The sequence below is a fragment of the Neolamprologus brichardi genome, chromosome 23 (genome assembly GCF_056152115.1).
Source record: "Neolamprologus brichardi isolate AB-2024 chromosome 23, ASM5615211v1, whole genome shotgun sequence".
In the NCBI taxonomy this organism is placed as follows: Eukaryota; Metazoa; Chordata; class Actinopteri; order Cichliformes; family Cichlidae; genus Neolamprologus; species Neolamprologus brichardi.
The window spans coordinates 140,212-154,783 of NC_142125.1; the positions used below are offsets into that span (position 1 = coordinate 140,212).

Sequence of the window (14,572 nt, forward strand, 5' to 3'; positions counted from 1 at the left end):
TTGTGTCAGATTTCCGGTCACGTGCTGCTGCTTGTCTTTCTGCGCTGACAGCTTCAATCTGAATATTTCCTGTTTGAGGATGAGCGTTTGCCTTTTGCGTGTTGTCTGGCAGGTACATATTAAAACTCGTTCTATGATAATTTTGAAATATGAATGCATATGATTGGTGTCATGAGCTGAATGTGCAGACAGTATCCACTCACCACACGACATAAATGATTCATAAGAAGAGATCTTGTGCACCAAGTCGCACATTTTGCAATTTAGATTCGAGCTGCAATAATAAATCTATCAACAGGAAATTAATCAGCCACATTTTCATTTTTAAGCCAATATCGTCTGCAGCCTTCTCAGTGTGCAGATGTCATGTTTTATTTGGCATTTATGAAAATTCACATATTAACTCTGTGCATTGTCTTACTTCAGCTGCTGCCCTTTCTGACCTGCTTATTAATTCTGCTCCACTGCATCACGCAAACAGAATAGAAATGCTATCCCACTCACAGATCACTCACCTGTGTGCCCCCAGGTTAATACAGCTGATGCCCAGGTTGTAGCGGGACCGGATAAACCCCGGCTGCAGCTCCAGGGCTCTTGTGTAAGCCTCCATTGCCTCCTCGCTTCGATCGCCGTTCGCCAGCGTGGCCCCGAGGCGGTTCCACAGCAAGTAGTCCTGCACAAGAGCGCGAGTCGTCGGTTGATTGAAGAATAGGAAATGTCAGGTAGTGAAGGTTGGGTACAGCTCAGTGTGCTGTCAGATGCTGCCAGCCTAAATAACCCACATACTCAAGACTTGCATTCAGTCATTTAGTGCAATTTAAAACTCATCAGCGACATCGCTTCAATTATTATTTAATTATTCGAGGCTTAAACGCTGTCCACCTTTGAAGGACCTGAAAAATCAGCTAGCAGTGTCTTTAATGCAATCGATGGACTAATTAGGAATTAGATAATCTGGGTGCTGCGCATCACATGTTCTTCCATCTGCAGTGACAGCGTGACAAAGCAGTGTTTCTTTAGAGACCTAAATAAGAAGCGGCTGTTTTGGAGCGTTGTAACATCTCTCCTGGTTAAAAGTAACTGAAGAAGGGTAATTTAAGGATAGCTGAGTTATATCACAAAGGATGTCCTTGCTGTTGTTTCCCACCTGCAGGTAGACGGGCACATGCAGAGGTCATGGTCTGTTACAGGGATCCTTCATCTCTGGCTAAGCCCAGCACTGGTGTATAATTATCTCCCTTTGTGTTCAGAGCTATTTTTCCAGCAGGGACCTGATATTACCAAGTCAAATGCGGGAGGCTGGATTTAACAGTGAGTAATATTCATGGCGGCCTGCAGTGCTGGGAGGATGGAGCTCATTTGCACACAGAAAAATGGTAGAAAGGTTCTCGGTTGTATTTGCGTGTCCTTTTTATTTGTCTGTGTGTTCCCGTGGAGTGAATATGCATCTGAGATTATTTTTAGTTCTCTGCGTAATTATGTGTGTTTTTGTGTTTGTGTGTGCGGACTGCGTCGCTGTGCTGGATCACAAGCCCGAGCATATGTGTGCCAGTTCACCAGGCCAGGTTTGGCAGCGCGACAGTTCGCATATTGCTGTGACAGTTTGCTGCGCCTCACTGCATCTGTTTGCACAAGCGCTCCCTTGATATTCGTGGCTCATCCTCGCTCTGCTTTGGGGCTTCGTGTCTGCTGCGTGTGTTTGGACGTCTGCTCTTACAGTATGTACAGTATTAGAAAGCACAGCACACGCTCACAGGAAACCTTCCTGAAGGATCCTGCTTCACATCAGCATGATAATAACACACAACCAACACACACAGCTGCTGCAGATTTATCCACCACGTCCCAGAGATGCTCTGTTGGGATCTGGTGACTGTGGTCATTTTAGTACAGAGACTTCAGTGTCATGTTCAAGAAACCAGTTTGAGGTGATCCATGGGACGTAGCGTGCTGTTCTGCTGTCAGCAGAGGGATGGACACGTTCAGCGACAATACTCAAGTCGGCTGTGGTGTTTAAATACTGACCGGTCGGTACGAAGAGGCCCAAAGTGCGCTAGATCAGCGATCCCCAACCCCCGGGCCACGGACCGGTCGTCTGGTACCGGGCTGCGAGGCTTCAGTTTTCAGTTCAGGCTGTCACTGCAGATGGAAGGGGCGATCGTGGCTCAAGAGTTGGGAGTTCGTCTTGTAATTGGAAGGTTGCCGGTTCGAGCCCTGGCTTGGACAGTCTCGGTCGTTGTGTCTTTGGGCAAGACACTTCACCCGTTGCCTACTGGTGGTGGTCAGAGGGCCCGGTGGCGCCAGTGTCCAGCAGCCTCACCTCTGTCAGTGCGCCCCAGGGTGGCTGTGGCTACTATGTAGCTTCATCACCAGTGTGTGAATGTGTGGATGACTGGATGTGTAAAGCGCTTTGGGGTCCTTAGGGACGAGTAAAGCGCTATACAAATACAGACCATTTACCATTTTCCCGTGTTGAAGTTGTGTGTCTTATTTTGAAAGAAACGTTTACGCGTTACCATAGTAACAGAGAGGGGGATGTTCCTCTCACTGTTGTTCAGGGGGACGCTGCTAATAAAGTTACACAATTACACAGTGAATTCGCTTTTATTGTTATATTTACAAAACGCCACAGTTTGTCTCAGTTGTGTCGTTTTATTTTGTTGTGTTTATCCGCCACACCTTAAAGGCCGGTCCGTGGAAATATGGTCTGACATTAAACTGGTCCGTGGCGCACAAAAGGGAGCGCTTCTCCAGATAATGTACCCAGCACCACTCTAACACCAACAGCCTGAACTATTGACACAAAGCCGGATGAAGCGGTTGTTGCTGCAGAATATGAGACTCATTGAAGCAACATTTTCCTTTTATTATCCAAACTGTAGCCTCAGTTTCCTGTTGTAAGCAGGAGGGTGACGGTGTGGTATCTGCTGCTGCGCTGTGCACTCAGAGATGCTCTTTTTATACACTGCCTGTAATAAGTGGTTATTTTTTGGCATTTGCCTTTATTTGGTTACAATAATGGAGCTAGACAGGAAAGCAGAGAAAGACGGGCAGACATGCATGAAAGGGCCGTACGATCGCTGCTGGCACCAGTTACCCACTGAGGTAACTGGTGCCATATCTGAGTTCCTGTTGGCTTCCTATCAGCTTGAAGCTATTTTTGTTTCACCGAGTTTCTCTTTTTTTGAATCATTCTTTCTAAACCTGAGAGATGATTGTGTGAAAGCAGGTCAGCAGTTTCTGAAGCACCACTAAGTCTGGTTCAAAACCCATGCCTCATTCAGAGTCACTTAAATCACTTCCTCATTCCTGTGCTCTCAGCAGGTCATCTTCACTGTACCTACAACTACAACGACTTGCTGCCACGTGATTGGCTGATTAGATTTTTGCATTGCGAGCAGGTGAACAGGTGTATCTAATAAAGTGGTTGGTGAGCATATATCTTGACGTGATTCATCCTTTGCAAAGCTGAGAGTATATTTGTTTCATCTTGTTTATCTCTGTGAAAGACAAATGCTGTGAAGTGTTAATTCGTTTATACACTACGCTGCTTTCTGTAGCACGAACAAAGAAGTTAAAGAGGTAGAAAGAAAGTTGCACCACGATCTGAAACCGCAGGTTTGCCATTTTGACTGTGACCATTTCACAGTTTCTGAAGCTAAACGTGAAGAGACATGGATCGTAGACTGGACCTGGTGAGTGATACGTATCATTTTGAAACATCTTTGAGGTGTAACTCCTACTGACCGATCCATCAGCACGACTCAGACTGAATCTGGATGCTTTGCTCATTAAACAGGCGTGAAAGTATCACGGCGTTCAGTCCAAAGACAAATGACCACATTCAGAAGCTGAATGACCCATCAAGACAACGATAATGATGTGATGTCACTGTCCTCTGTAACGCCCACACAGACAACCTCGTCTCGTCACAAACCTGCTCCTGTTCACTCTAAAATGTCTCATCTATGAGGACGGCTCATCCTGCACTCTTAGCTACAGGAGCAAACACAGAGTCTTCATCCACTCTCAGGAGCCTCTGACCAATAAAAGGACTTTCTGATGATGATGTCGCCACGACAACAGAAAACCTGTTGTGTTGTAACATGGATGTAATGTGTGAGCAATCCACTGTTGTATGACAGCCGTTGGTGCATTGATGCCGTGCCAGCTGTTCGTGTGTTATGAGCCGTGTTTGGATTATCACTTATTTCCCTCTTTTAAAAACTAAACTTGATAAGTAGAGCCTAACTACAAAGCTGTTGACTGGTATAGAGTAAAGTGTTATTTTAAACCTCAAATCATCTTTGTGGAGAAGCATGCATATTAAACCGTGCACTGTGTGTAGCGCGCAGTGTGTCTACCTCGGGCCGCACTGACAAAGCCGTGTTGAAGGCCTCCACGGCTTTGTTAAACTCTCCGCTGAGGTTGTAGAGCACCCCGAGGCCCGTCTGCAAATCTGGGTCAATGCTGTCAGAGTTCTGCTGAACGGCTTCCAGGAAGAGCTCCTTGACCTCTGGTAGCAGGGAGCTGTGGACACACACACACACACACACACACACACACACACACACACACAAAATAGAGATAAGGATTAGTGTGACTTAAGGCTGCTGAGTAAGCAGGCGTAAGACTGATGATGTGCACTGGACTTTTGTTCACAGTGTCACATGATGAGAGGCAGCGGGGGGGGGGGGGGGGGGGGGCACAGAGAGGAAAACTGGAAACAAGGCCGGTCGTATGGAAAGAAGGAATTTCTGTCTGTAAACAGTTTGTAAACATGTTCACTGATGTTTGTAAACATGAGTGAAGCTGTGCTCTGACATTTAGCAGTGCATGTGTCTGAAAACTGTGAGAGCGATAAAAGGAAGGGATGGAAAACGAGGGATGAGGTGAGCAGCAACAAATTAAAGGGATGTTATTCGTGGACAAGCGGGGAGACCGCAGTAATTGGGCTGTAACGGCGTCTCTTCACACTGACTAGACGATTAATGATTTGATAAAGCGCTACGTTACCTCGGGAGTGGAATTAGGGCTTTCAGATCAGATATACCAAACAACCTCAATTATACGGCTTAAAATATTGCAGACTGCACGCGTTTAGTAATTTAACAAGGTGAACACGTGTACTGTAGCCCTGCGTCTACCATCTCACCAGTATTACTGCCAGTGTCACGAGTACATATACGCGAGTATTAACAAATCCTGGAATCGTAATTTTACCAGTTTTAACAACAGAAGTCAAATAAAACACATCTGAAACTTTCTGTCTATCCGACGCCGCCAGGCTGCAACTGCGACTGTCCGGGAGTTCAGCGAGAGTCTGGTCCAGCTCTGGGAGGAGCTCCTCCAGGACTGTCAGTATTTTGAGTTTATTATATTTTGGTTTAATTCTGCTTCATGGATTGTTTTCTTATTCTCTTGTAGTGATGATGATGATGATTATTAGTTTCTGTTGATCTGTGCTTAAGGATTTGTGGTTTCATGTATGTATTTCATGTTATTTTGTCTCTGTCGAGTCTGCGTTCTTGTTTAGTAATTCATGCTTCCTGTTTTATTGTGAAAGTCTTTGTCTCATGTGTGCAGCTTGGTCCCCCCGTCTCGTCAGCCCTGATCTCTCCCAGCTGTGTCTCCCTGCTGTTCCCTCATTACTACCCTGTGTATCTAAGCCCTGTGTTTCCCGTGTTCCTCGCGTCGTACCGTCGCATCATGCCTGTGTCAGGGTTTCATGTTCAGTACCATTGCTCAGTTTCATCTTTTGTTTTCTGCCAGCAAATAAAGCTGAGGTTTTTTTGAGTTACAATTGAGTGTTCGAGTCCTGCGTTTGGCTCCTCCTCTCCGCCTGCCCGCACACAGGGCCCTGACAAGGACGCCATCAGTTACCTCATCAGGAGCACGCCCCTTTGCTGTCAGCTACTCTTGGGGCCCACACTGAGTTGTTGCAATTCAATTTTGACAAAATGGATTTTGGGCTGGCCTTCATCATCTGACCTTTGACCTTTGACTTCAGGCCTCTGTATGTTGATCATTTTTATTGATGGCATCCTTTCATGACCCGGTCCATGTCAGTATATCAGGCATGATTGTTTTTTCCTATTGACAGTTTCAGTGTCTTCCTTTTATGTTTTTGGCTGTGTGTATATTTTATATTAGAGACACGAATAGTCCCAATAATAAAGATAAGCCAAATGAATGAAGCTGTCTGCTGTAATGTTGCTAAGCACACGTCACACTGCCTGTCTGCTACAGCATCGTCAGCTGTGGCAACAACGGCTATAAGAAGGAACCAGCAATCTGTGGAAGAAGGATTTTGTCATTCATATTTGCTAGAATTAAAAATATTCCCAGCACCTGATTTTTATTGTTGAATTAAAAAAAACACCTAAATTCAGTATGTTATAATGTACGGAGCCCCGCAGGGGACATGGGAGAAAAAAAAATTAAGACGAACTTTTGCGCGATCTCGCAAACGTTTTAGCCGCATTCTTCGGACGCTGGCTCGAAGCCGACCGGGAGGTCGAGGCACGATGTGCCGGGAAAGCGGTGTTCCTCCCGGCTGTAGTAGGTCTCGACCTCCCGTTAGTTCGAAGCTAAAACTTCGAGCTAAAACTGCGGCGAGATCCCGAGTTTGTTTTGCGAGATCTCGCAAAAGTCCGTCTTTTTTTTTTCTTCTCTTTTTTTTCTCCCATGTCCCCTGCGGGGCTCCGTAATAATGTTATAAATAGAAGGAGAAACTGATGTGTGGCTAATGTTAGCTGCTAGTACCAACACCCTTCCTTGCAGGCTAGCGTCCACATGCCTGTCCTGAATGTATGTGCTGTGGTTAGCATTGCAGTGTGAATGCTTGTCTCTCTGTTAGCCCTTTAAATACACACCAACCTGTCCAGCTTATAATAGCTGAGATAACCCTTCTCCCTGTGACTCTGAATTAGAGAGGTGGACGAAAACAGACAGATGGCAAAATAATAGCCAATTATTGTGGAAATAATCAGTGTATTAGTGTCTTAAACTTGGTTTAGTGATTGTTAACAGCTACAAGAACAAGTTGAAGAAACCTGCACAGCTACATGTTGCTTTCCACTTCATCAACAACACCTTTGACTTGCTGCAGCCTCTGATGTGTGTGCAAAGCCAACATACGAGACAGTGCATCTGTAGGGTTTTTATGCTTTTATCCTTTTTAATTAGGTCTAAAGAGTTTAAATACTCTACCTTTCATGTCTGCCCAGGTTGGGAGCGTGAGACATCCTGCGCTGGGAGTTTGGAGATCCCGTTAGATGAGTCTTGCCTTTGACAAGATGCTTGTACTTGGGATTGTGTCTCAGCCAGCGGAGGAGGGCCTCACAGGCATCGTGGCGCATACCAGTGTTGGTCAGGCTCACTGCCAGAGCCAGGAGCGCTATAAGGTTGTTTGGGTGGAGCTCCAAACACCTGGATGGAGACACGATTCGTTCAGAAGAGAAATCAAGTAAGGTGTTCACTTCAAAGAGAAATCTAGATTTGACAAGCATTAATTGGGACAGGCCGAAGCAGAGGAACATCAGGCCAAGGCTAATGATTCCTGGGCCAGAGTGAATGAGCAGCACCTCTCCTGCTCCGTCTCTGCAGAGTCGTGTTTGCATGCTGCCCACAGCTGATGCTTTGAATTAGCTTTGCATTTAGGCAAAACGGCATGGGTGGTTGTTCCAGAGACGGAAAGTATGTTTGCAGTGATTGCTGAAGTTATATCACCGGTTATATCACGTGGACGCTTGCCACTGCGCTGGCACTTCATAATGGAAAAGGGAAGAAGAACAGAACAGCGTTGGATGAACGACTTGGATTAGTCGAAAGACTAAAGGGGAGGCCAAACGAGATTTAGCTTTCAACAAGATTTGCTACAGCTGATGTGCCAGCTTCCTTAAAACCATCCTAATCTCGCACAAACCAAATTATTTCAGCCCCGCTGCAAATGACGTAAACCCTGTTCAGGACATTCACTGCATATAAAGTTAGGCCCATAAATGCTCACACGATGTGTTGCCTTGTTTGCCTCCGTACACGTCACAGTGGATTTTAATCAAACAATTAAGCTGTGATCAAAGTGCAGACTTCAAGGCGTTTAACAAAAACACGAAACTGGAATTATAGACATTTTTATACTTAGTCCCCATTTTTACAGGCTTAAAAATAATCAGACAGTCAGACACAAGTTTTGTCAGTGACGGCCTGTACCACGACAGCTGTTCATGGAGATGATCTGCCAGGCCTTCACCTCCTGCTGTTGTTACTTTTTGGGATCTCTGTCTCCAGTTTTCTCTTCAGTAACTAAAGAGCACGATCTGCTGAAAGTGAGTCGGCCATCTTTGCCTTGCTATGTGCAGTATGCTTCTTATCATTGGTGTGCACTGTGAAATCCTTCCTATCAGTTTTGCACCATTTAGCAGAGGCTATAGCCTTGTACACTTCCCAGTGCATCCTGTTACCTCTATCACTCACACCATCAATAAACAATTGTGCCCGAGCCATAGCACAGCCTCCTGTGTTTGACAGACGATGTGGTTTGCTTCATTTCTCTGGTTTGGCGTACTTTTCTCTTTGCATCATCTGCATCAACACTTCTGCTCTGCTTTAGCTCTTCCAGCCCTCTGTGATTTTCTTATGAAGGCATGAACTGGCCTTTCCATGTTTATTTTGTTTTCCAGCCTAATGATGAACTTTACATATAACGTCTCATCTTTTTGGCAGTTTCCAGCAAACAGCTACTAAACAGAAGGTGAACAATTGGAATCAGATCTTTCATCTGCTTCATTTGTTGAATAACAAGGGAGCGGGTCTCCCCTCGTCAAAAACCCACCTTTCAGTCACCTGTCTGAAAATGGACTTTGCAGTAATTATTAAACAGTTAATGTGATGCGGTTTTCGAGTTATATCTTAAAGTCTGCCCTTCGATCACAGCTACTGTCGGTGTAGCCTTTGTGTCAAAGAAGACAGATAATTCTGATTTTCAGGTGGAGCTCATGTTCTGGATTAAAGCATAAACATGGCGAAACAAAGTTAAGCATGTGACATATTCAACAAACAGATAAAAATAAATACAGCAGTGTTGTGAATCTGAAACGATGCCACTGTCACCACAAGCTAAAAACATTTAATCTTCATACACAAAGAGCGTCGCAGAGCCGTCACATAACAAAGACAATCAAACCACAGAGGAACGTGCAGGACTCTGCTGCACCGCAGGAAGCTCAGCCAACTAAGATATTCTGCATTACAGCGCACACCGTTTGTACTCCACGTCTAACAGCGGTCACGTTTTCCTAGTCTGGTTTCTTTCTTCTGAGAAATGGACCTGAAGGAAGAACGCTTCCTCCTGAATGGCTGTCTCTTGTTGTCGGCACTCACATTCCCAGAACGGTGTCATTCCCGGCTTCGCCCGTGTGAATGAAAGTGGGCCACCTCTCATTGAGGCTTCTGCTCTGTGCTATCACCGTCCATGTCTCTGTTTTAGGAATCAAACTCCCAGAGCCTGCTCTCCCATCTCCATTTAAGGATAACTGAACAAAACTGTGATGGAGTTCTTCTTATAATCAGAATCAGAATACTTTATTGATCCGGATCCTGATTATGAGAAGAACACCATCACAGTTTATAATGCTGTTTTAACATATAGTTATGACTTTCGTTCTATCTGAACCTACTGCTGTTAACAGTTCAGTGAAACCTCGCAGGCAAATTTCACGTGCTGGGCTTCATCTTTCACATGATATTTCCACAGTGTCCCACTTGTGCAAACATATGGTGTTCCCGAGCAGCAACGGCTGACAGTTCTCCAATGTCTGCGAGCGTTTTTGGTTTTAAATGAATGCAGTTGTTTGTCATTACCTCTGGAGGGAGACAATCGCTGCCTGCTCGTTCTCATTTTCAGCCTGGGTGGTCCCGAGGACTTGCCAGGCCTGCATCAAAACAATACAAACAGGTGAAGAGAAAGAGTAAAAACACACGGTGGAAACAAATGCTCTCAAGGGGACACAGCAGGAGCAACGGCTGGTGTCTGGCTCCTGTAAGACATCCACAGCTCCAGCTAATTTTAAGGAAGTACAACTGGTTTATATGCAGTGATGATTCAGACTGACAGTGTTTTATTTGGACTGTTGTCCTCAGACACCATCAGATATCATGTAGTAAAACTGAAAAAGAGCAAATATAGTTTCTTTTGTGTATGACTGCGATGGGACCTATCCAGGGATGCATTTACTGCAGCGGTCCCCAACCCCCGGGCCTCGGACCGGTACCGGTCCGTGAGTCGTTTGGTACCGGGCCGCGAGAGTTGAGGCTCAGGTGTGAAATGTATAGTTTTCAGGGTTTTTATCGGTTTTCATTGTTTTGTTATCGTTTTTATCGTTTACTCGGTTTTCCTGGGTCTTTTCACGTGTGTTATGAATAACTCTATATTGTCGGGCATAAACCGGTCCGTGGCGCAAAAAAGGTTGGAGACAGCTGAGTTAAGACATCCACAGCTCCAGCTAATTTTAAGGAAGTACAACTGGGGTACATGCAGTGATGATTCAGACTGACAGTGTTTTATTTGGACTATTGTCCTCAGACACCATCAGATATCATGTAGTAAAACTGAAAAAGAGCAAATATAGTTTCTTTTGTGTATAACCGCGATGGGACCTATCCAGGGATGCATCTACTGCGTTGTTTGGCATCACGCTTGGCATCGTATTTGGCATCGCGGTTGGCATCGCGTTTGGCATCGCGTTTGGCATCGCGCTTGGCATCGCGTTTGGCATCGCGCTTGGCATCGCGCTTGGCATCGCGTTTGGCATCGCGCTTGGCATCGCGTTTGGCATCGCGTTTGGCATCGCGGTTGGCATCGCGGTTGGGCATCGCGGTTGGCATCGCGTTTGGTATCGCGTTGGGCATCGCGTTTGGCATCGCGTTTGGCATCGCTGTCATGCTGACACATGAAGCTCCTGCCAATCAGATGCTTTATAGATGACAACAGTGGATCAAAGTGTGAAGGTAATGCATCCATGATTGTGCCTCCACCGTGTTTAAAAGCTGGCTGTAGACTCTCAGTGCTGCTCCTCCATACATGCTGTCAACACTTTGAACCTAAATATTTCACACTTGGATTCATCTCCCCAGATTCCTCTTGCCCCTCGTTTTCTGCCCATTTCCTGTGTAACTCGGCACACCCCATCTGCCCCAGTCTCTCGAGGCTGTGCTGGTAGATAACCTCCTTGCAATGGTACTGGTGAGCCTTCCAGGAGGAGTTACTACCGACCTCTGTAGGGTCCAGGTATGGCCTCGTGCTACCAGTAGTAACACCGACCCTGAATGCAAAACTAGTGAAAACAAGAAGGAAGGAAAAAAGCCTTCCTGTTTTGGGGGTCGTCTCATCATTGCCCAAAGCAGCTGATTATCGTCCCTCCTGCTGCTCAGCTGAGCAGATTATTATCCCACAGCTTTGAATGACTTGCTGTCCTCTTTAATCTGAATATGTTTACGTGTTAGAGGGACGACACTGACTTGAATTAGGCCTTCATCAACACAAGAGGCCAGACAATGATATAACGAACCTGAAACCCAATCCAGATTATGAGATTAGTCCCACTGTATGATGTGTAAGGGCCCATTTAATAACCTGTTCTAATCTCTCTGCATGCTCTTTTTGTTCAGCTCTTTGAAACCAGGCGCCAGATGATTTCTGAATGATTCGGAGGTCTTCGCAGTCGGCCAATAAGCCACTGCGTGCCCTACAAGGAAATCTGGAATCGTATTAGCTCCATATACCGCGGGATAATCCTCTCCTCGGAATAACTGGCACATTTCTGTATATTCCAGGGGAAGTACTTTGAAGGAAGGCTTTGCTCTTTCAGCTCGCAAAGAGGTCACTCCGTTGAAATGGGAGGAATACAAAAAGGAGGAGAAACTCTGCAGAATGAGCTATTGTTCATCGCACTGGGCAAATTCTCATCAAGTGCAAGTCGAGTATTTTTTGCTACAGTAAACAACTATTTTTAAAAGACCTCTACAGGCAATCAGCGTTGAGCCTGTGGGGGCTGCCTACAAATCAGTGGTCAGTGAGGCATTCTTCCTCTAGCAGGGGAGGATTTAGCCATAGCTTTGCAATGACAGCCTCAGTGATCCCGTCCAGTTAGCCGGCCTAAGGCTGCTCTAAAAGTGTACAAATGTCTGTAAATATGAATAGCTCTGCTGCTGACTTGACTGGGTAAACAGTGTGTGTGTTGACAGCTCTGTGCATGTTTTAGCAGAATTCACCTCTGAATCGTGAGGGTCCTGTAGGACAGCTGCTTCCAGCAAAAGCACAGCGTTTGGCAAGTCTCCCTCTCGGGATTTCTTCAGTCCCTCTTCGAATGCATTAGGCAAGTCCTTATAAGGATTATCTGTGTGGAAGTAGTAACCCTATCAGCAGGAAGACAAGATAAAAACAAGCACAGCGTCAGTTTCACTTCTATTATTCCGATGCAAACCAAGCGTCCTGTGCAGTTGTATATTTAAGCAAAAGAGCAGGAATTGATCTTTTCTCCTTCACATCAAACCTGGACGGAGCTCCCCCGGGTTTGTCTGCTCTCTTTAAATGTTAAACTTTGCATTTTCAAACGGTGATTACCCTGGTGTGTTGCGTGCTTTTGAGCACGATGAAACAGATTTTTCTTTAAGAACGAGCGCTACGCTGGGATCAATACAAAGTCTGATCTCACATGATTTCCTGGCATAAGAAGGTCAGCTGGTGGGTGATGCGTGCTGCTCAGACATGCGCTCGTCCTCTGAAACTCGGGAAAACGTCATTGTGATGCGGCAAACATGCAGGTCAGCGTGCAGGCTTTGTTACATCACAATATATTAACAAGTCGTGCTGATCAATCTGGCGTGAAAGACGAACTAAATTATTACTTTTGTATGTTTCTTCTTCAGAATGGCACATTTTCAGACTTTAATTATCTGCGCTGCTTTCAATAAAATAAGCAGCTTTAGCTGTTTCACTCTTGGGTTTTCATATCGTCACTCTTCTCATGCATAATAGGGAATCTGTCAAACAGACCCAGAGAAACCTCATCCCTTTGTGGCACAGCATCCACCCGGCAGCTGACTCTCGGTGAATCCACATTCCCCAACAACCCGGCTAATGGTTGTTGGCTATGTTGCTGGAAACTTCTATCTAAATTCTTTGGTCACTAGCAGGTTGCCCGGTCGCCTGCAGCTTACATGGCAGAGGCAACTTGTCTGCATAGACTGTTTGGCCTCCTAGCTAGTGAAGTTTGAAAGTTTGACAGGTTACACGTCACAGGTTCACAATCTTAGCCAGTAGTTAGCCAGTAGTTAGCCAGTAGTTAGCCAGTAGTTAGCCAGTAGTTAGCCAGTGCTGGCAGACAATTAGGTATCTTCCACACAAACTGGAGGTGACCGCTGTTATCAGCTAATGCTAACCCACAGTGTAGTAACTGGTAGTGATGGCATCACTGGCTGGTCTTTAAGAACCAGTTTCACAGCGACCTCCAGTAACTACTGGCAACCACTACAGGAACACTCATCTTTGCATGGATACCAGTGCTTACAGGTATGTGTGACTGAGGCTTCACATTCAGCACGGAGAGTTTAACACTAGTTTAGACGTCATTTTTAAAACCCGTTCACATATATAAAAGTTCTGGATCCACAAAGCTCGGTGCATTATAACATAGGTGTCAAACTCTGGCCCGCGGGCCAAATTTGGCCCGCAACCTAATTACATTTGGCCCGCGAAGCCATACCAAATGACTATTAGAGCTGGCCTACTGGTATTATACAGCTAATATATATATTGTTTAGTATTAAGCTTTGCTTGTTCCATATTCAGTTTTTCAGCAAAACGTGTTTGAGTCCATAAGAAAAGATTCATTCTTAAATCTGGAGGAATAAATATATTTCAATAAATATTAATGTTAGCCCGCAACTTTGTTCCAGTTTTGAATTTTGGCCCACTGTGTATTTAAGTTTGACACCCCTGCATTACAGGAACCTCAAAGTCTCTGAGAGCTGACCGTTAACCTCCGGGTGACAAGCCTCCATTAATCACGCCTGTTTCCATCCCTCCGTTGCTCACTCGTTCATCACTTTGAGACTTCAAGGCCTCTTACTAATCATAAATCCTCCCTCATGCGCGTTGTGAGGATTGGACACTAAATTAAAGTGGAAGACAGTAAACAGCTCAGATATTTTAAATGTTGATCCACAAAGATGATAAAACTTGGTTTCCAGTTTTTATAGCTGTCAGATGTAAACATGCTGCACACTGATAAACTTTCACTCTCAGCGCATGCAGCTCTGCATGTTCCTGCATCGCTGTCATCAGGACAGATCTGCGTGCTGACAGTAACATTTTAATGATACTGACCTTCTCGTACGGAGACACAGTGGAGGGAATCTGCGCCTGCTCGTTTTCCGTCAGCCAGTTTCGCCGAGCCAGCTCTTCCCACTCTGCCTGCATCTTATCCCAGAACTCGGTGTCTGACTGCACACATCAGAGAGAGAGGACACAGATCAGGAACAAAGGAAGGAAGGAGACAGGGGGAAAGGA

General features: G+C 45.5%; 1 protein-coding gene across 2 annotated transcripts in view; it reads right to left on the minus strand.

Moving 5' to 3' along the window:
* Nucleotides 1-14,572, minus strand: part of pex5la (peroxisomal biogenesis factor 5-like a) — a 108,464-nt gene that overhangs the window by 6,573 nt on the left and 87,319 nt on the right. For both annotated transcript variants that reach the window (XM_006803312.2, XM_006803311.2), the window contains 6 exons: nt 14,390-14,506; nt 12,274-12,417; nt 9,865-9,935; nt 7,213-7,431; nt 4,365-4,530; nt 516-673 (listed from right to left, as the gene is read on the minus strand). In XM_006803312.2, the coding sequence (XP_006803375.1) occupies nt 516-673; nt 4,365-4,530; nt 7,213-7,431; nt 9,865-9,935; nt 12,274-12,417; nt 14,390-14,506 (875 nt within the window). The remainder of the gene's footprint in view (nt 1-515; nt 674-4,364; nt 4,531-7,212; nt 7,432-9,864; nt 9,936-12,273; nt 12,418-14,389; nt 14,507-14,572) is intronic.